Genomic DNA, 21310 nt, shown 5'->3' on the forward strand with positions numbered 1-21310 from the left:
TTTTCCCTTCCAAACTAGTAACAAGGTACACTCCGCTCCATCTCAGTCAGTCTTCTGTACAGTATGAAAACACAGAGAGATTGGGGCATCATCAAATTGGTTCAGATGTTAAAGGAGGAGCTTCTCCAGGGATAGCAAATGACACACTTCCGAATAACAAGGCTCATTGCCCCAGTACCCAAATAATGCATTTGGGCTCCCCACTCGAATAAGATCAGGAAAAGACTAGGAAAGTACTCTGAAGCAGTAAGAGCTGGTGCAGTCAGAAGTGGTCATCTTTATCATCACTGCTTTATTAGCGGAATGGAGTAGAAAAAACCTTGCTTCAGAAGTCAGAAGACATGGCTGTGACCAAGTCACTTAACCTCTGGAGACCTTAGTTTTCTTATCTATAGAATAAGGGTACAATATTTTCCAGTTCTAAACAGGATGACCAACCTACCCACTCTGTGGCTGTGAGCAAGTCAATTTAACAAGAATATAACAATTTAGATGGGATCCAGTCCTTGACCTCATGGAGGTCACAATCTAGTACTGAGATAAGACATAAATACAACCATAATATGCAATCATAGCATCCTTTGCTATTGCCCAGGTTCAGCATGGCTATTTGAGGCAGTCAGTCACACCACTCACAACCTGAGCCCCCATCCAAGCCATTCTCTATTGCTAGACCATACAAGAGACAAATCCAATAGTAAAAGCATTTAATCAAGATGTGAAACAATATAAATAATGGTGATGGGAATCAGTTAGTAAAAGCATTCTCTATTGCTAGACCATACAAGAGACAAATCCAATAGTAAAAGCATTTAATCAAGATGTGAAACAATATAAATAATGGTGATGGGAATCAGTTAGTAAAAGCATTCTCTATACCCACACAAAATAAATGCCATCTCCCCCACCTCCAGAGGACTTATAATCTAATTCCTCTTTAATCCCCTTTGATTCTCAGCATAGTGGGAAAAGTACACGGTCATTTCAAGAACACCATCCTTATGGCAAATGCTTGGGTTATGGTGCTGCCTGCCATCTGCAAGTCTTCCTGGGAGTCTTCTTTGAAGAATACAGAAGTCTCTTTCATAGGCTCTGAAATCATTGAGATCTAGCCATGATTCCTCGGGTTGGGACATCATGGATGACCATATGTTCCGTCGTTTTTATGTCTGACTGCTGCTTCTGTGTCTGCTCAGACAACCCTGCTTTAAAAAAAAAGTTTTAATAATCATATTGTTCCCTTTGATATTTACATGTCATTTCCCCTTAAACTGTCCCCCTTATTGAATCTTCCCTTACAACAAAGAAAACCATTTGAACAAAGCAAACCAACATAGCCTGTGCACAAGATACCCCATGCAGTGTTCCGCCTCTTTACCAAGAAGAGGGAAGAGCATTTCATCATCAATTCTCCAAAACCAACATCAATCATTGCAATTAATCAGAGCTGAACTGCTCTTGAATGCCATTTCCCTTACATTTGTGTAGGCATTGAATATAGTGCTTCCCTGATCCGACTTACTTTGTTTTACATAAGTTCAAATAAGTTGTTTCCTATTTCTCTGAATTCTTCATATCCATCCATTTTGTAGAATATTAATCTTCCTTTACTTTCACGAGCCACAGTTTGTTCTGCCATTCCCCATTTAATGGGAAGTCACCTAATTGTTTTCAAGTTTTTTGCTACCACTAAAAGGGTGGTTATGGGGGCAACTAGGTGGCGCAGTGGATAAAGCACTGGCCCTGGATTCAGGAGGACCTAAGTTCAAATCTAACCTCAGACACTTGACACTTACTAGCTGTGTGACCCTGGGCAAGTCACTTAACCCTCATTGCCCCACAAAATAAATAAATTAATTAATTAATTAATTAAAGGGTGGTTATATGTTGGTATGTAGCAGCCTGGTCTCTCTTGGACCTTCTTGGGTATGTGTGCAAAATTGAGATCATTAAGTAAAAAGAGTGCAGCTTAGTGATTTTTCTCCCAGAATTCCTAATTCTTCTCTGTCAAGGTTAGACCAACTGAAAGATCCATTGATAGTGTATGAGTTTACTTACCCTACTTTTAAAACTTTCTGCCTTATAGGATACTCCCCCATCAGAGTCCTCACCTGGGAGAGGCAGCCCAAGCCTTGTGGCAAACAAAGGCCTTTAGTTCATGTTACATGATGTGTTTGTTGCAGAAATAATAATCAAGTGCCATGGGAGGGCCAAGGGGGATGGCCATTACTGACAAAGCAGAACAAGGAAGGCTTCATAGAGGAGGTGGGCTTTAAAGAATGGGTAGAGTGGATAGAGCACTGGCCCTGGATTCAGGAGGGCCTGAGTTCAAATCCGGCCTCAGACACTTAACAATTACTAGCTGTGTGACCCTGGGCAAGTCACTTAACCCCAGTTGCCTCACCAAAAAACAAGAAAAAGAATGGGTAGAAATTCCAGTAGGAGAAATGGGGAAGGAAAATCATCCTGGGCATGGGGAATGGTCTAAGTAATGTTCAGCACATTCAGAGAACAAACTATGGAGCAGTGTGGCTGGAACAAGAATTTAAAAAGCATGTGTGCTATGCACTATATTAAGTGCTAGGGATATAAATGCAATGAGAGGAGAGAACATATATGGGGGACTGGTGGCCAGGGAGGCATATTTTGGTTTGGAAGATTACAGGAATAATGAATGGAGCCATAAAGGAGACGGCCCCCCCACCCCTGCCAAAGCAATGACAGAATTGATTTAATTAGGGTTCTGGAACTGGAAATGAGGCAGGGAGATGGGGGAAGGGACGACTACGTGCTGATCGGCTAATGAGAAGCAGATGGCCGAGAAGCAAAGTGAATCAAGGTGAGTGACATCAGATGGAAGAGAAAGAGATGATGGCACCAGACTGTGGAGGGCCGAGTGAAAGATTCTGAACTCGACCTGGGAGCCAAGAGGGTTCAGATCCCAGCTCAGACCCTCACTGAGGCCCTTCACCTCGGACAAGTCCCTTCATCTCTTGGCTTCAGTGTGCAAATCAATATAATAATCCTTGTACAATGCACCTCTCATGACTGTTATGGGGAAAGCATTTTACCAGTGTTATAGGGCCACAGAAATAGGAGTTTGGGTGATGGGGACTATGATGATGATTGCTAAGAAGCAAGGTTCTGGAGGTCTTTTCACTGGACCCTCAAGGAAGAAAAATAAAAGGAAGGACAGGTCTGCTGGCCCTGCAGGGGCGGGAGGGAGCACCATCATAGGCCTGGTCCCAAGAGCATTTCTACTTGATGGTTGATAGAATATTAATTGTGAGACTGAAAAAGCCCTTTCCTCAAAATTACTTCATGGGGTCTTGTTAAATGTTATTGTCCCTACTTCACAGATGAGGAAATGGATGCCCAAGGAGATGTGGCCAAGCTCACACAGCTGTAAAGTATCAAAGCGAGGACTCTAGCCTGGGTCCTCTGACTTGAGGTCCACTTCAAGTCCTTAGCACCACAGGTGTCTCCCCTTGATGAGCATCAGTCCCAGGATTCCCAGCCTGTGCAGGTCTCCAGTGGAGAGTTGTCTCACTGGACCATTGCTCACCTCATGTCGCTGCCTCTTTGTAGTAAATGGGGATGGAGAATGGGCCTGGGCGGCCCCAGTAGTCCACAGCGCGGAGCCGGTAGAAGCCAGTGACATTGGCATTGTCTGTACAGGAGTGAAAGGAATTTGGATACTATTGCTGCAGAAATCTCAGGGGAAAAGAAGCGGGGTGGGGGTGGGAAGTTTTGGGAGGGAGGAGGGGAGGTCAAAGGGATAACAAGGTTGGGCTGGGGATGGTGTGAGGGGAATGAAAAGCAGGCACCCCAGGGTTTGGGGGCCTTACCTGGAGCAAAGACAAAAAGGTTGAAAGTTGACTCCTTCCTGTTGATCCCTCTGTAACTATGTCCATGTTGGGAGAATTCAACCTCATATGTCCTCAGACACCTGTGGAGGAACAGAAGGAGAATAGCTATGGGCCTCAAGACCCTCCAGTTTGAGTCAGGCTTAGAGATTCAAAGGTGTAAGACCTCTAAGACCATTTAGTACATCCCATTTGTTCAATCATTTTTCAGTCATGTCTGACTTTTCATGACCCTATTGGGGGTTTTCTTGGCAATGATACCAGAGTGGTTTGCCATTTCCTTCTCCAGCTCATTTTACAGATGAGGAAACTGAGGCAAACAGGCTTAAGTGAGGTGCCCCAGGGTCACACAGCTAATAAGAATCTGCAGCTGGATTTGAACTCAGGAAGATGACTCCAAACGTAGTATTCTATCCATTGCACCATCTAGCTGCCCGAAAAATATATCACGTATCTAACCATAAATCCCTTCTTGGAGCAAAGATATCCACCCTCTTCTTAAACACTTCGAGTGATGGGGACTTCTTACCTCTTCAATCCACTCTATTTTTTGGACAGCTCTAATTGTTAGAAAGTTTTCTCATTCATCAATCTAATTCAATAAACATTTTTAAGTACCTACTATGTGCAAGGCACTATGTTTAGCTCACAAGATACAAGCACAAACCCAAACCAGAATCTGCCCTCAAAGAGTTTACAATAATCTGGGGGGAGATAGCATTTAAAAAGATAAAGAAATACAATATAATTGGGTGAGGGGTGAACATTAACAACTAGGGACATGAAAAAAAGGCTTTCTGTAGCAGGTGGTGGCACCTAAGCTGAGCCTGGGAAAAAAGCTAAGGTTATTCTAAAAGTTAGCAAGGAGAACACGAATCCCAAGCATGGCCAAATACATGAAGGTGAGAGACAGAATTTCATATACAAGAGACAATAATATGTCAGCTAATTTGGTTGGAATGAGATGTGCACAAAAGGGAATAATGTGTAAATAAATCTAGAAAGACAGAACACTGTTGTGCTATACAAAATGATGAGCAAATGCAAATGATGAGCAAAATGCTCTCAGAAAAACCTGGAAAGACTTGCATGAACTGATGAAAAGTGAAATATACTATGTACAAGGTAGCAGCAATATTGTATGATCAGCTGTGAATGACTTAGCTATTCTCAGCAATACAACGCTCTAAGACAATTCTGAAGGACATATGATGAAAAATGTGATCCATCTCCAGAGAAAGGTGGTGTCTGAATACATATTGAAGCTTTTTTTTTAGTTTATTTTTCTTGAGGTTTCTTTTGTCTGTTTTTTTTTCACAACCTGACTAATACAGAAATGTTTTGCATGACCACACACATATAAACTTATACTGAATTGCTTGCGTTCTTAAGTGGGGCTGAGGAGGGAGGGAAGAAGATAATTTGAAGCACAAAGTTTTTAAATAGTTTTTTTAAATGGTTTTTACATGTAATTGGGGAAAAATAACATTCTAAAAAATATGTGAAAAGACAGGCTTGAGTCAGACCATAAAGAAATTTAAATGCCAAGATGAGGACTGTATATTTTCTTCTAGAGGCAACAGGGAATCACGGTAGTTTCTTGAGTGAGGAAGTATCATGGAGCCAAAATTCATCTCTCTACAATTGTTCATCAATCCTACAAGTTTTGCCCTTTGGGGTTTGGGTCAAGATTATTGTCAGGGTTGGATCAAGTGTATCAAGATTAGGACTGGGGTAGCTAGGTGGAGCAGTGGATAAAGCACCAGCCCTGGATTCAGGAGTACCTGAGTGCAAATCCGGCCTCAGACACTTACTAGCTGTGTGACCCTGAGCAAGTCACTTAACCCCCATTGCCCCGCAAAAAACAAAAAACAAAAAAAAAACCGATTAGGACTAAAAGCAGTGTCGGGATGAGGATTCAGTCCATGGTTGCATTGACTTAGGGCCAACTGCCAATTCTGAGTCCCAGCCCATGGTAAGGGGCAAATCAAGGAAAGAAGGAGAGAAAGAAGTATAATTTAATCCCCTAACTCTGAGAATCCAGACCCTAAGGTTGGGCATTTAAAGGCCTTCACAGTCTGGTTCCAACCTTCCCCTTCAGACTATTACTATGCACATTACCTTCCCTCACATACTCTCATTCCAGCCAGACTGGCCTGCCTAAATTCCCCTATACTTGAAGTCCCATTTCCCACCTGAAACACTGAAAAACTCCCCCTTCTCACATCTGATTCCCCTTTGGCAATTTCTAGCTTCCCTCAAGGCTCAGCTCAGTTGTCACCTCTAATATGAATGATCTCCCCAGGTCAGCTTCCCTCCCCTCTCGAAATTACTGGATATTGCTGGGTGACTGACCTTGCAATAGGACAGAAGGGGGCAGTGTCGTATAATGGAAGGAGTTCTAGTTCGGAAAGCCAGGGACTCTTAGTCCCTAAATCCGTATAAAAGGGAGAAAAAAAGCTTACTGGGGTGTACAGAGAAACAGTATATAAGTATGGCTGGAGTATAGCTGAATGATCTTCCACGAGACACTTTTCTTCCCTGGGGCTCTGATTCTCCCTCTTGAGGCTGAAAGGATGATCAGACCAAACCATCTCTAAATTCCCTTTCTGCTCTGCAATCCAAGAGCTTTGCAGCAGTAAGTCTAAAGTCTGAAATATAATTGAACAATCTATTGGACAATTTTATAACTTGGCCCTCTACTGAATGTCAGAACTGGCATTTGAACCCACATCTCTTTGGCTTCAAATCCAAAACTCCTTCCACTGAGGTGTCTAGAAGAAAGAGCCCTAGACCAGATAAGATTTTGGGTCAGGGATTTGATGGTAAATGTTTTAACAACTGGCTCTTGGGTGGGGGGTGGGGGTGGGGTAGAAAGCACCACATATTCTTCTTTTTTTTGTTTGTTTGGGTTTGTTTTTGTTTTTGTTTTTTTGCAGGGCAATGGGGGTTAAGTGACTTGCCCAGGGTCACACAGCTAGTAAGTGTCAAGTGTCTGAGGCCGGATTTGAACTCAGTAACTCCTGAATCCAGGGCCGGTGCTTTATCTACTGCGCCACCTAGCCGCCCCCTGCACCACATATTCTTAAATTTAATCTGCATTATTAATATTTTCTTCATCACTTTCTTAAGACTATATGATCAGCAAAACAGTAAGTCAAGGCCTGTTTGTAAGCATTTGCTGATTTCCAAAGTGTAAATGTTCACACTAAAAATTTAACAATCAGCTCTTAGTATTTGCTTGAGCTGGCTTCAGCACGCTGGTTGGGTCTATTCCAACACTTTTTGGCTATGTGACCCTGAGCTACTTCTTGCTTCTATGCCTCAATTTTCTTATCTATGAAATAGGGATAATGGTATTGGTTGAAACTCTTTGCTTTATAGGACTGTTATGAGGAAATTACTTTGTGAACCATAAATTTGCTACAGAAAGAACAGTGGGGGTAAAACTCTTGACTTTGCCACTAACCAGCTGTGTGACCTTAGCCAAGTCTCTTCCCTTCTCTGTATCTCAGTTTCTTCCTTTGTAAAAAGAGGATTGAAAGATATGATTTTTAAGGTTGTTCCTCACTCTGACATTCTATGAACCCATGATGAAAGATAAAAATAGAAGTCAGTGCATGCATCCTCCCAGAGAATATTCTCTCTGAGCTACTTCCCCATTTAAAGAGTGTGTCAAAAGCATCGTAGTAAGTCAGTGACATTGGGCTTCAATTTCCTCATCAGTAAAATTAAGATGTAGGGACAGCCAGGTGGCACAGTGGATAAAGCATCGGCCCTGGAGTCATGAGGACCTGAGTTCAAATCTGGCCTCAGACACTTGACACTTACTAGCTGTGTGACCCTGGGCATGTCACTTAACCCTCATTGCCCCACATCAAAAAAAAAAAAAAAGTAAAATTAAGATGTTTGTACTCAAAGATTGTAAAGGACCCTCCCAGCCCTGAGATCCCACATTCCTCAGGGGTTCCCACGAGCCATATACATACTTTGAGTTCACACAGCTATCATCCCAGAGCAGAGTGATCTGCCCTCTGGTGAGAGGCAAGATTCGGACGCCATTCACCTATCCAGGGGTAAGGCAAGAGAGAAACCTTGTCAGTGTGAATGGAGCCAGTTCACCACCAAAGAGCCCCAGTCCCCTGGCGAGACCACAGCATTTGAAATCTGGAGGGTCAGGAGACTTTAAATCTCTCTGCCTAGAGGATAGGGACCTTCCCTGTTGCTAACAGAAATGTCCAGATCTCCCCTTTTCTTAAAAACCTTACTTTAGGGGCAGCTAGGTGGCGCAGTGGATAGAGCACTGGCCCTGGAGTCAGGAGGACCTGAGTTCAAATCTGGGCCTCAGACACTTGACACTTACTAGCTGTGTGACCCTGGGCACGTCACTTAACCCTCATTGCCCCACATCAAAAAAATAAATAAATAAAATTAAGATGTTTGTACTCAAAGATTGTAAGGGACTTAACCCCAATTGCCTCACTAAAAAAGCAAACAAACAACAAAAAAAACCTTACTTGAACTTGGCTGCTCTGATCAATACAATGATCCAAGACAATTCCAAAGGACTAGATGGTGAAAACATGCTCCTCCTCCAGAGAGAACTGATGAGCTTTGAGTGCATATTGAAGTATCATTTTCTCACTTTCTTTATTCTTGCTTTGTTCTTTGAAATATGGTTAACATGAAAGTCTGTTTTTCATGATTTCACATGTGTAATTGATATTGTTTACCTTCTCAGGGTGGGGAGGGAGGCAGGGAGAAAATTTGGAACTCAAAATTAAAACAGAAAAGAATACTAAAAACAAATCAATAATAAATTGAAAAAGAGCAGACCTTACTTGATCCTGCCAACCTTTCAAGCCATTACCCTGTACATTTCCCCCTTTCACAGCCAAATTCTTAGTCATTGTGTCTCCTTCCTCATCACTACCCACTCTCCTCAACCCTTTGAGATCTACCTTCTGACCCCACCATTCAACTGTGGAGCTGCTCTTTGCAGGGACATCCATGACCCCAATTGCTGAGCCCATGGGTCTTTTCTCAGTCCTTGTGTTTCTTCACATTTCCTCTGCTTTCAACACTGTCCATCTCCCCCTTCTCTCTTTTTTTTTGGGGGGGGGGTTAAGTGACTTGCCCAGGGTCACACAGCTAGTAAGTGTCAAGTGTCTGAGTCCAGATTTGAACTCAGGTCCTCCTGAATCCAGGGCCGGTGCTCTATCCACTGCGCCACCTAGCTGCCCACCCCTTCTCTCTTAGATAGACTCTCTTTGGCCTCCATGACACTGCTCTCTTCTCATTCTCCTCCTCCCTATGTGATGATGGTTCCTTGCTAGCCCATCCCCCATTTTTTTGCTTTGATAAATGGGTTTCCCAAGGCTCCATCCTGGGTCCTCTTATTAATTCTTTTTTTTTAAACATTCCCTCCCTTCATCAATGATGATGATCAATAATTGTCTCTATTCAGATGATGCCCAAATTTACATACCCAGTTCCAATTTTTTGCTTGAACTCCAGGCCCTTTGCTTCAATTGCTGGACATCTCCATCTGGATGTCCTGTTAGGATCTCAATGTACAGACATCCACAGTGGAAGCTATCCCCTCTCCCCTTAAACCTACACCCTCTTCAAACTTCACTACTAAAAAGGTCCCTCAGCTCCAGAAGAGTCTGTTCCCTCCCATTTTCCTTCCCATATTCTTCCCCACTTGGTTCATTCTAACCTCTGGGCCTTTTTCCACCCTGTTCCCCAGGGAACCCCAAGTTCTTAGGAGCTTAATAGGCTCCCTTTCCTGAGGTGGCTGGCATTTTCAGAGCGTTGCTTCAATTTCTTATACCTGAAGTGGAATTTGAAAACAGGCCCTTGGCCTCTTGTATTTGCCTCATTGCTTCTTATGTTTGTTGTACAGAGTGGGCTGTGATAAGACCCTAGTGGTTCCTTATAAGAGGTCTCAAGTAGGGGTTTGTGCCTTTGTCTTTGGGTGGGGAACCCCAGTGTCGTACCTGGTTTGGGGGAAGGTGTGGCCTTGAACACACATGAAGGAGAAGGACTGAGGGTATCGGAAGCTCCCACTTTAGGGTCAGCTGGCCATCTTCAGGAAATGGGAATGGACCCGTGGTTACTGCATCCTACAGAAATACAACAGGACATCAGGAGCTGGTTATGGGAATTAAACAACCCCCTCACACTGAACTAGATGGCATTTCCAAGTACTTAGAAGCATGGAATAGAATTGTAGACTGTCCAGTGGGAAGGCCCTTAGGAAACATGTGACCCTTTCATTTTACAGAGGGGGAAACTGAGGCTCTGAGAGAAGAGACTGGAATCTACAGCGCCTGGCTCTAATTCTATGGCTCATTTCACTGAGCAAGGACAAATGTAAATCCTTCATCTCTCCAACCATATCCCTCAGACCAGGGATCATTCTGGTCCCACTTCTCTCTTGGGCCTTTAGGACCTTCACTTTATCCCTGAATCCCTCATGTCCCTCCTGCCACCCCTCATCCACGAACCTTCTCCCTGTCTTTCCCAATATTGCTGTGGCCCCCTCTTCTCCCTTTTATGATTCCTTATTTCCATGCTGTTGCCTCATCCCTTCTCAACATCAAGTTCTGTTTCCTCCATGGACCCCCACCCAATCTCTCTGGCTGTACCTCAGTCTCTCTCATTTGCTGAAATTGCTTTCTGGTGGGGAAGACAGGTGAGCCAAGTTTCTTCCACTCCAGGTAAGGACTGGTGAGATTATTGTCCATATAGTAGGTCATGTAGACAAGGTCTGGAGAGAGGCAGAGAAATGGATCCCATGAGATTCAACAAATAAGAAAGGGTGAGTCATGACTGGAGACGGGAAACATGATAGGGTGGCAAGGTAAAAGGATGGGCCAAGGGGGTTGTAAGAATTCTGGAGAAGATGTGGTCCCTGTCTTAGAGTATCTGATGGACTAAATGAGGAAGAGAGCTCAGACTAGCTCTGTTTGTTCCCAGGGGGCACAAACTAGGAACAGAAGATGCAAGGAGGCAGATTTCAGTTTGTGGTAAGAAAAAAACTTCCCAAAAATTAGAACTTCCCATATGTAGAATGAGCTTCCTCCAGAAGGAGCCTCCCATCGGTGTGGTGGTATCAGATGGCTATACGGATGTCTTCTCATTGGGAGTGGTGATGAAAGTCTTGCTTCAAGTTTGGATTGGAGCAGATACCTTCTCAGGGGGCAGTGAATAGAATTCTGGTCCTGGAGTCAGGAAGACTCATCTTTCTGAGTTCAAATCTAGTCTCAGACACTTACTAGCGATGTGACCCTGGGCAAGTCATTTAACTCTGTTTGCCTCAGTTTCCTCACATATAAAATGAGCTGGAGAAGGAAATGGCAAATGACTCTAGAGTCTTTGTCAAGAAAACCTTAAATGAGGTCATAGAGAGCAGATATGACTGAAACAACTGAACAACATGATCCTATACCTCAATTGCTGTAGGCAGTCGGTCCAAGGAGAGAAGGAAGAAAGGAGGACAGAGAGAGGGAGAGGGAGAAGGGGAGAGGAAGAGGGAGGAAAGGGGGAGGGGGAGGGGAAGGGGGAGGGGGAGGGGGAGGGGGAGAGAGAGAGAGAGCTCAATGGGAAGGCTTCCTGACACTGTGAGACTTTGAGAAGGCCCTAAAGGACGGACAGGATTTAGAGAGGAGGATAGGCTTATGTGAGAAGCAGTGATGAGACTAGCCAAGCTGGAGGACAAGGTCCATAGAGGGTAGTTGGGGTGAGGGGAAGTCATCCAGCTCATAAACTAGAACTAGAACTAGAAACTTTGATGAGGGTTCAGGAGTAAGGCTGGGAGGGTCTTAAATAATCTTAATAATTGCCCCCCTATCCACAGGACTTTACAAAGTGCTCTGGTCACCACAAACCTGTAAAGTAGACAGAGAAGGGATTATCCCCGTTTTGAAGAAACTGAGGCCCAAAGATGGCAAATGACTCGCCCAGTATCACATGACTAAGAAATGTCACAGCCAGGGATCTTTCTACTATCCCATGATGCTTCCTTGAGTGTCAGACAATAGTCCCCTAGCTTTATCCCATAGCTGATGGGGACTCACAGGAGTTTCTTGTACAGGAAGAGGGTGAAGGACAAAAGTGGGGTTTGGAGCTCCCCCAACTCCCCTCTGGCCCCAGGCTCTCACCAGAGGCTGGTGGGACATTGTTGAGCCGTATGGTGACTGTGCTGAGGTTGGCAGATGTTCGATTGTCGTCACTGGCATACACCAGCACGGTAGCCTGCCAGCTGTCTGATGAAGATGGCTCCTCGGGCCAGTGGGAGGCGGCTAGTACTCCCAGTGTGTGATTGCTGTCCACCAGAAGCCCATCACACTGAGCCTCTGCCCACAGCTGGTTTTCACCTGTAAGTACAGGAAAACTGCAACACCTGTGCTTAGCCACTGAACTGGATATGCTTTTCTGCCGGGGATGTGGGGTGTGAAGGGAGGGGCCCCAGGATATCCATTCCTCCCATTGTTCACTCCACCTTTAGAATTTCATTCCTTCAGGCTAAGCACGGTCCTTGCAGGATCCTCTTTCACCCCCTGCCGCTAATCCAGGGGGAGTGTGTTCGGTCCCCATCAGAGATGGAATGGGAAAGAAAGGGGCAAGGAAAAAAGAAAGAGATAGGGTGAGGAACAGAGTGTGGGGAAAGAGAAATAAAGAATGTATGTGGGAGACAGAAACAGAGGGAGAAAGAGAGATAAAAGTAGAGAGGAAAAAGGGAGAGAATTGAGAGAGGCAGAGAAGTGAGGAAGGCATACAGAGACAGAGAGGAAAAAGAAAAAAGAGGCAGAAAAAGAGATAAAAGAGGGAGACACAAACAGAAAGAAACAGAGAAAAGAGAGAGAAGGCAAGGAGGAGAGACAAAGGGGAAGAGAACCAGAGTTGAGGAAGAGACAGAAAGGAGAGGGAGGGGATGAGAGAAGGGAGAAAGACCAAGAGAAAGAAGAGCCTGAAGGGGAGACAGACGGATGATGGCAAGAGGGAGAAAGGAGTGAGACTGGCAGAGGGGCAGAGAGGCAATAAAGGGAAACTGGCAGAGGGACAGGAGAGAGGTCACCAGGGCTGGGGAGCCTCCTGCCCAGGATCTGCATGGTTCAGTGGCCCTTACCCAGCAGAGCCAGCAGCCCCATGGCAGTGAGCACCGGCTTTCGGACCAGGTGCACATGGGGTGGCTTGGTGTTGTTCATCTGGAAGCGGGCAGTCAGTGTCCTCTGGGTAAAGTGGTGTGGGTGGTAGCTCAGGAAGGCATTATCATTGCTCAGCAGGGTATAGTTCAGGGTGTTGCTGGCCTGTGACAGCAGCAGGTTCTGATGCTGGGCTATGACCTAGAAGGAGGGGTAGCCTGGAACAGATGGTGCTTCCCACCCACCACTGGGCGCTCCACCAGGTGTTTCTAGCCACCTTCTCAGGCCCCAGGGAGTCACAGGAGCTAGAAAGGACCTTGGGAATCACTTAAGGGGGCAGCCAGGTGGCACAGTGGATAAAGCACTGCCCCTGGATTCAGGAGGACCCGAGTTCAAATCTGACCTCAGACACTTGACACTAACTAGCTGTGTGACCCTGGGCAAGTCACTTAACCCTCATTGCCCCGAAAAAACAAAAACAAACAAACAAAAGACATGGCACTATAAGATTTTCAAAATACTTAACCTTGAGTGGCTCTCAGACAACCTTATAAAGCAGATGTTATTATTATTCTCATTTTACAAACGAGGAAACTGAGGCAAACGGGGCTAAGTGATTTGCCCGGAATTACACAGCTAGTAAGTGTCTAAAGCCAGATTTGAACTCAGAAATAGGAGTCTTCCTGACTCCAGGCCTGGCTTTCTACCCATTGTGCCACCTAGTGGCCGAAAGCGGCTTTGAGGGGGTATATAATATATAATAGAGTTTAGGAAGAGAGAACACCTCTAACATAATAAAGGCTCTATGACCCAAGGCAAATCACTTTATCTCTAAGTGCCACAAGCAACATTCCAGGACCACAAGCTGAAGCTCTGGGTACCCCCTCCTTGGAAGCTCTACATGTCAATGAAATGACAGATCCCAGCCAAACCCTCCCCCACAGCATCTTAAATCCTGCCCCTCCTCCTCAGGAAGCCCCCTCCCCATTCTCCTCTTCCCTATAGTACACACATTAATCCTTAATTACTGGCAGTCCACCTGGTTATCTGCTCCATGGGTGAGTCTTGTCTCCATCCCTCCCGTCCTCCATCACCTCCCAAGACTAGCAGCTCCCTGAGGGTAAGTTCTCACCCAAGACCTCACCCAAGGTCTCCATTCCTTTTCCCAGGTTCTGGGTGATCTGCGCAGACATGGCGGCCCAATATACAGTCCCTGACCCAACCACCCCAGCGAAGATGTTCATGACTTACCAAGGCCTGGCCAGCTACCTATCCAGTGGAGGTAGGTGGAGTTTGAGGGCCTTCCATGGCTCTGCCTTCTCTTCCAGGGACCAGCAAGGCCGCCTCAGAAAAGGATCCATGCCAGTTATAGTGGTGATGAGTTAGGAGGGGATGTGTTTGGAGAGGGGAAAAGAGTGAGATCCTTTATCCCTGTCTATAGCAAGATTAAACAAACCCCAAGATCTCAATCATAGGGGGTCTGGACATTTTAAGGTGGCACCTAGTCTTCTCTGTGATGTTTAAAATCTATATTGGGTGATCGCCTTAAATTAGAAGCTTCAGCACCAGTCTTTGGGCATTAAACATTTATTAAAGCATACAGATATTAACATGGAGTTCAGAAAGTTAAGAAAAGGTCTATCTAGCCTAGAGTTCCAGCCTGGTTGGATTCTTCCTCAGGTCCTCCTCCACGAGCTTGCTTTAATCAGGAACCCTCCAGCAAGCTCATTGTGGAAGCTTTTTATAGGTCTGGAACAGAGGCGGTCCTTACACACTGCTTCAAGCTGATTGGTTGGCGTCATCCAAATCCATTGGTTTTGAAGGTGTTCTCACTAATCAGCAGTCAATCACTCTCACTTGATTCAATCAGTCTAGATTAATCTCCAGGTGGGTCTTTGAGTATCTGCGAAATCCCATTATTTCATCACATCTCCTTCCCAGTCCAATGTTACCAAAGATACAGAAAGGGCCCCTGCCTCTTGCATGGATGTGTTAGCAATGATCGCTGTGGGGAAGAGGAATATCATTTGCTACTTCATTCCATGAGCATTTATTAAGCACTGGTCCTGTGCCATGGCACTTGAGATACAAAGTGGAAAAAGGAAACCAGTGCCTGCCCTCAGGGAGTTTATATTCTCCTGGGATTGGGGAGGGGGGTGGGGAATGACTTGTATGAGAGAGAAATCCACATACAAAGTAAATACAAAAGTAGTTGGGGAAACGGAGGATAATCCTAACTAGGGGATTGGGAAAAAATTGATGTAGGAAGTAGTCATTAAGTTTAACTTTAACTTTCCTTCAGAAGCCAAGGATTCTAAGAGGTGGAAGGGGTGGGGGGCAGGAGAGAGAGGAAGAGAGGGGAAGGGGATGGAGGGGAGAGTGGGGATAGGGGAAAGAGGAGAGGAGTGTTTCAGACATTCAAGACAGCCTGAGAAAGGGCACTGAATGCCATGTATAAGGACCAACATGTTGGTCAGCTGGGCTAGGATAAGAAGGGAAGCAATTCGACAAGACGGGGTGGAGCCAATTTGTGAAGTGCTTTCCATGCCAAAGAGAGAGGAGTTTTATTTTATTTTTGAGGCAATAAGGAGTCAGTAAAGCTTCTTGAGCAAGGAAGTGTCGTGGTCAGACCGGAGGTTCTGCTCCGCTTCAGGATTCACTCTAAGTGACCTGCCCAAGACAATGAGTCAGTGACACAGCCAGGACCAGGTTTATTTGGGCTACGCCTCACTACTCTGTACCCTTCTCTGTTTCAAATGTGGTTCTGGTTTCTTCCTGCCACCCCTCCTTCCCCCCTTCCATTCCCCCCCCCACCCCTTTCCCTGCTGCAAGCTCCTGGACAACCAGGCCCGCACCTTCTCTGTCTTCTAAGGCACAGGTCTTGGCACACTGGGAAAGAGGGTGGTCACTGGACGTTGTTGATCTGTCACCTGCCTCCCATAAGTAACTGTCCTTTGTTTTTGGATTCAGGGGATGACTACTGGGTGGTTGACACAGACTATAACCACTACGCACTGATCTATGCCTGCCGGGTTTTGAGAGAGGACGGGACTTGCGCTGATGGCTACTCCATTGTCTTCTCCCGAAGTCCTCGGGGCCTCCCCCCGGCTATTCAGCGGATTGTCCGCCAGAAGCAAGAAGAGATCTGCTTGTCTGGACAGTTCAAGCCAGTGCTTCAGACAGGTGTGTATGTCTCTGTCAGTATTGAGGACAGGAACTAATGGGGTGAAATGGAGCCCATAGATGACCAGGGTTAAAATCCATTGGACAGCAAAAATGGAGGAGGAAACCTAAACCCTATACACACTCCCTTTCCCTCATAACCTCGGTTCTAGTCCCAGCCCTGACAATGACTCACTGTATAATCTAGGCGGCTAGGTGGTGCAGTGGATAGAAAACTGCATGGGAGTCAGACCTGAATTCAAATCCTCTCTCAGACACTTACAAGTGTTGTTGTTCAGTCGTTTCAGTCGTGTCTGACTCTTCACAACCCCAGTTTTCTTGGCAGATACTGGAGTGGTTTGCCATTGCCTTCTCCTGCTCATTTTACAGTTAAGGAAACTGAGGCAAACAAGGTTAAGTGACTTGCCCAAGGTCACACAGCTAGTATCTGAGAATGGATTTGACTCTAGGCCTACCACTCTATCCATTGCACAAGAAACTGGACAAATTACTTAACCCTTCTCAGCCTGTCTCATAAGTAAAATGGGTATCATAATAATAGCATCAATTTCACAGGGTTATTCATTAGGATAACATAAGCAAAGTGCTATTATTACTTTGGACAAGAACTTTCCCCTCCCTGGGCCTCAGTTTCCCCATCTGTAGAATAATAATCTTTTACCTCAAAAAATGAGTTGAGACAGCATGTTATAGTAGAAATAAAATGTCCAATTTATGTGGCATTTTTGAATCTTAAAGCATTTTCCTCCTGATAACCCTATGATGTCAGTAATTTAATTCAACAAACATTTATTAAGCACCTACTATATGTAAGGCACTGTGCTGAGCCCTAGGGATAAAAAGACTTCCTTCAAGGAACTTATATCCTCCTGGAGATAAGACATGTAAACAGGTCACTAAATTCAAGATAATTAGAGGAGGAAGAGATCTTGAATGAGCTGGGATTTGGAGAAGGCTTCAAGGAAGAGGTGGTATAACATGGGGATTCTTAAACTTTTTCCACTTGTGACTCCTTTTCACCCAAGAAATTTTTACTCAACCCTGGGTATAGAGGTATATAAAATAAGTATACATAACCTTTTACTGTTGCCAAATTTTTTACAACCCCCACATTCAGTTACATGACCCCATATAGGGTTTTGACACACAGTTTAAGAAATTTTGATCTAGCAGATAGGTCTCAAAGGAAACTAGAGATTCTAAGAGGTAGAGGTAGAAGGGCTGGTTATTAATATTATCATCCCCATCTCACAGATGGGAAAAGTGAGGACAGAGAGAAAAAGTAACTTACCCAAAGTCACACAGGTAGCAGAGCCTGAATCTGAACCCAGGATCTGAATGGCTCTAAATCTAGGGCACTTTGCACTTCCCATGTTTTCTTTAGGACCTAGAGTTGAGGCCTGGGTTCAAAACTTTGCTCCAACAGCAGTGTAAACTTGAACTCTAAACCTGTTTCCTATGGGAACGTTTTGAACCTCTGCCTTCTCCTCATGGTGTGATAAAGAAAACAGTGTCAACCTTAAAGCTCTTAGCTGCAGTTAGGTGGTGCCACAGAGTGCGGGGCCTGGAGTCAGAAAAACCTGAGTTCCAATGTGATTTTAGATACTTGTTTAGCTGTATGATCTAGGCTCCAGTTGGGTGGTCAGGACTTGTTCCTCCCTTGTAGGGATCCCCTCCAGGCCTTCCATTGCTTCCTTTTGGGGTATGTGTGTGTGTGTGTGTTTGGTTTTTTGGGGTTTTTTTTGTGGGGCAATGAGGGTTAAGTGACTTGCCCAAGGTCACACAGCTAGTGTCAAATGTCTGAGGCCAGATTTGAACTCAGGTACTCCTGAATCCAGGGCCGGTGCTTGGTGCTTTATCCACTGCGCCACCCCATCGCCTCCTTTTGGATGCCCTTATCCAGTATCGATGGCTCCCAGCCCTCCCCAATGCTCCTGCTTGTGGTCCTCCCCTGCAGCTCCCCTGAGCTCTGAGCAGATGGCAACCGTCTCCCTAGACCTTGCTTCCTGTTGCTCAGCTCTCACTCTGCTGGTCCTCCTCTGCTCCTGATCCCGGTCACTACCCTCAGGTTTTGGGGACAGTGTTGGTGATGTTACCCTTAGCTCTTGCCTATCTATCCCTCACCGTCTCCAATCTCCTTGTGTGGGACCAGTTCCTTAACCTGACCCATACAGGAACAAGCCTCCAAGAGTGATTTAACACTTACTAGCTGTGTGACCCTGGGCAAGTCACTTAACCCCCATTGCCCACAAAAAAAAGGGGGATTAAAAGCCCCCACACTTAGGTTGAGCGTAAGTCTTATATATATATATATATATATATATATATATATATATATATATATATATATATATATATGTATATTTATTTATTTATTTTTAGTGAGGCAATTGGGGTTAGGTGACTTGCCCAGGGTCACACAGCTAGTAAGTGTTAAGTGTCTGAGGCTGGATTTGAACTCAGGTCCTCCTGAATCCAGGCTGGTGCTTTATCCAATGTGCCACCTAGCCACCCCTTAAGTCTTTTATATATGATCCTCAACGAGAAGCTGGGATTTGGGGCAGCGGGAGTGGAAGGCCATAGGAATCCCTTTGTACCATGCAAATATACTGGTTTTGGGTGAGTCACTGCTGCCTCCTTCCTCTCCCCAACCTCCTCCTACCCCTAGCATCTGGGCAGCTGATACCCTGCTGGTGTCAGCAGCTCTCACTCACTGAGTCTTGGGTAGCACCCTTCCCTCCCATCTTCCCCTTGGGCAGCTCGACTGGGTTATTCAAGATACTTGGGACTGTTTGCTGAAAACAGTTGGGAGGGAGAGGATGGAAAGCCAGCTCCTCACAGCACAGGTGCCTGTAAAGGTCAGATCTCTTGCCCCATTACCTCTACTGTGGTATCACTGCAGACATTTTGGCTCAAAACTGATTAGAATAGGGTTCTGCTAGGTGGCGCAGTGGATAGAGCACCGGCCCTGGATTCAGGAGTACCTGAGTTCAAATCCAGCCTCAGACACTTAACACTAGCTGTGTGACCCTGAGCAAGTCATTTAACCCCAATTGCCTCACTTAAAAAAAAACAAAAAACTGATTAAAACAGCTCAGCCAGACCCACACTGTGCAGAGTGAGGAGTCTCAGCTACAAGACCCACGTCACTGTGGCCTGAGCAGTCATTTTTGCCATTTCTCAGCTTGCTCTCTCTCTCTCTCTCTCTCTCTCTCTCTCCCCCCCCCCTTCCACAGGAGCTTGCTGAGGACTGTACCGCAGCATGGTCGCCACCAGAGATACGTGGTGCTGGGGTCTCTGAGTACATTAAATTTCCATTTCCCTGTTTACCCTTGGCGTTATTAATGTGTGCAGAAGGAGCACGTTGATTTGTGAAAAGGCAGAAAGGGGGCTGAACACCCACATAAATGCAGGCTGGCACCTGGCTTCCTGGGAGATGAGCAGGGCAAAAGAGGTTTTGTGGAGAGAGTCGGCTTCTTCCTGGCCCCCAGGCCTTTGTCCTTCACTCCTCCCTCTCCAGTTTACCAAGCTGGGGAAGGACAGGCCAGGTCTTCCTGTGTCTATACACACACACACACACACACACACACACACACACACACACACACACACACACCTCTGCCCATGAAGACCTTCTCCCTTCATCTTGGTGTCATGGGCCCTCTCTCTTCCAAGGCTGGGCCTGTCATCCTCATCTCAGCAAGGACATTTCTCCCCTATATCCCACCATTATAGGCCCTCTACTCTCTGAAGTAGGTATTTCTTGTCTCTCTTCCACTCCCTCCATTAAGGTCTTTTGAGCTCTGGCCCAGGAACACCCAAGAGAACAGGAATGGGCCCCCAAGGGGCTGTTAAGGTTCAGCTGTCACTGACCCTGTGCCATAGCCATTGCTGCCCAGGCTTCAAGCATATAAGACCTTGGGCACCTCACAGCGTGTGTGTTATATCAGAGTAACAGACATAAAAAGAAAATCACCCAGGTGACCAGTCTCCAAAACCTTAATGCTCTGCCAAAGGAAGTCTCATCTGGTCCTACTGCTCTCTCTCCTATCAACAGTCAGCCACATAGGAAGGGTAGAAGGCCCAGTTTAGGGAACACTAGCCCAAAGGTTCAGGCCCTCTCTGCTTTTATCTGTCGTCTGCAGGAAGCCTCAGGGTAGGATAGAGGCAGCTGCTGCCTTTTCCCCCCCATAGCTTAGTCACCCTACTATGTTCAAATTCTAGTGTCTTGGTTTTCCCCTATGTACCTATCCTCTACACAGTGAGGGATTCTTCCTGCTGCCCTTCCATCAGACATCCTCCTTTATCCTGTCAGCATGGACACACTCAGGGTCGGAAGTGAGAGACTCTTAGAGTTCATTTAGTCTAACCCCCTTACCCCATTTCAGAGTTAGTGAAACTGAGGATTAGAGAGAGCAAAGGATTTACCCCTAATTACACAGCAAGTTAGTGTTAGAGCTAGAACTTAACACAGGCCTTCTGAGCCCAGGGCTCTTGCCATTACCTCCTTACATCCCACTATCCCCCCCAATTTTTCCCTTCCAAACTAGTAACAAGGTACACTCCGCTCCATCTCAGTCAGTCTTCTGTACAGTATGAAAACACAGAGAGATTGGGGCATCATCAAATTGGTTCAGATGTTAAAGGAGGAGCTTCTCCAGGGATAGCAAATGACACACTTCCGAATAACAAGGCTCATTGCCCCAGTACCCAAATAATGCATTTGGGCTCCCCACTCGAATAAGATCAGGAAAAGACTAGGAAAGTACTCTGAAGCAGTAAGAGCTGGTGCAGTCAGAAGTGGTCATCTTTATCATCACTGCTTTATTAGCGGAATGGAGTAGAAAAAACCTTGCTTCAGAAGTCAGAAGACATGGCTGTGACCAAGTCACTTAACCTCTGGAGACCTTAGTTTTCTTATCTATAGAATAAGGGTACAATATTTTCCAGTTCTAAACAGGATGACCAACCTACCCACTCTGTGGCTGTGAGCAAGTCAATTTAACAAGAATATAACAATTTAGATGGGATCCAGTCCTTGACCTCATGGAGGTCACAATCTAGTACTGAGATAAGACATAAATACAACCATAATATGCAATCATAGCA

At 45.5% G+C, this 21310-nt stretch overlaps 2 protein-coding genes across 3 annotated transcripts; one reads left to right on the forward strand and one right to left on the reverse strand.

The window, feature by feature from the left end:
• Positions 1-579: 579 nt before the first annotated feature.
• LOC122731489 (alpha-L-iduronidase-like) lies at positions 580-13359 on the reverse strand. Of its 2 annotated transcripts, none has more exons than XM_043971616.1 (8): positions 13003-13359; positions 12035-12250; positions 10520-10641; positions 9869-9994; positions 7856-7932; positions 3849-3949; positions 3566-3670; positions 580-1205 (listed from the first exon to the last, which is right to left on the reverse strand). In XM_043971616.1, exons 1-7 carry the CDS (start codon positions 13079-13081, stop codon positions 3567-3569), a joined length of 825 nt encoding a protein of 274 aa, XP_043827551.1. In that variant the 5' UTR covers positions 13082-13359; the 3' UTR covers positions 580-1205; position 3566. The 2 variants fall into 2 exon arrangements, with proteins under 2 accessions (XP_043827551.1, XP_043827552.1); XM_043971617.1 differs by having other exon boundaries at positions 581-1202.
• LOC122732043 (purpurin-like) lies at positions 13205-18250 on the forward strand. The gene is made up of 4 exons (XM_043972236.1): positions 13205-13281; positions 14188-14300; positions 15989-16201; positions 18159-18250. Exons 1-4 carry the CDS (start codon positions 13205-13207, stop codon positions 18248-18250), a joined length of 495 nt encoding a protein of 164 aa, XP_043828171.1.
• The last annotated feature ends 3060 nt before the right edge of the window (positions 18251-21310 follow it).

Source organism: Dromiciops gliroides, chromosome 6 (assembly GCF_019393635.1).
Source record: "Dromiciops gliroides isolate mDroGli1 chromosome 6, mDroGli1.pri, whole genome shotgun sequence".
Lineage (NCBI taxonomy): Eukaryota > Metazoa > Chordata > Mammalia > Microbiotheria > Microbiotheriidae > Dromiciops > Dromiciops gliroides.

Bases quoted from the DNA above. Each gene is read 5' to 3' on its own strand.
- LOC122731489 (XM_043971616.1), bottom strand. From the start codon at position 13,081: ATGAACAACACCAAGCCACCCCATGTGCACCTGGTCCGAAAGCCGGTG. The intron at 3,950-7,855 runs GTATGTATATGG...GTTCCTCCACAG, and splicing joins GATAGCTGTGTGAACTCAAA to GTGTCTGAGGACATATGAGG. The intron at 3,671-3,848 runs GTAAGGCCCCCA...ACTCCTGTACAG, and splicing joins CCTTTTTGTCTTTGCTCCAG to ACAATGCCAATGTCACTGGC.
- LOC122732043 (XM_043972236.1), top strand. From the start codon at position 13,205: ATGCTGGGCTATGACCTAGAAGGAGGGGTAGCCTGGAACAGATGGTGC. The intron at 13,282-14,187 runs GTGTTTCTAGCC...TCCTTTTCCCAG, and splicing joins ACCACTGGGCGCTCCACCAG to GTTCTGGGTGATCTGCGCAG. The intron at 14,301-15,988 runs GTAGGTGGAGTT...TTTTGGATTCAG, and splicing joins CAGCTACCTATCCAGTGGAG to GGGATGACTACTGGGTGGTT.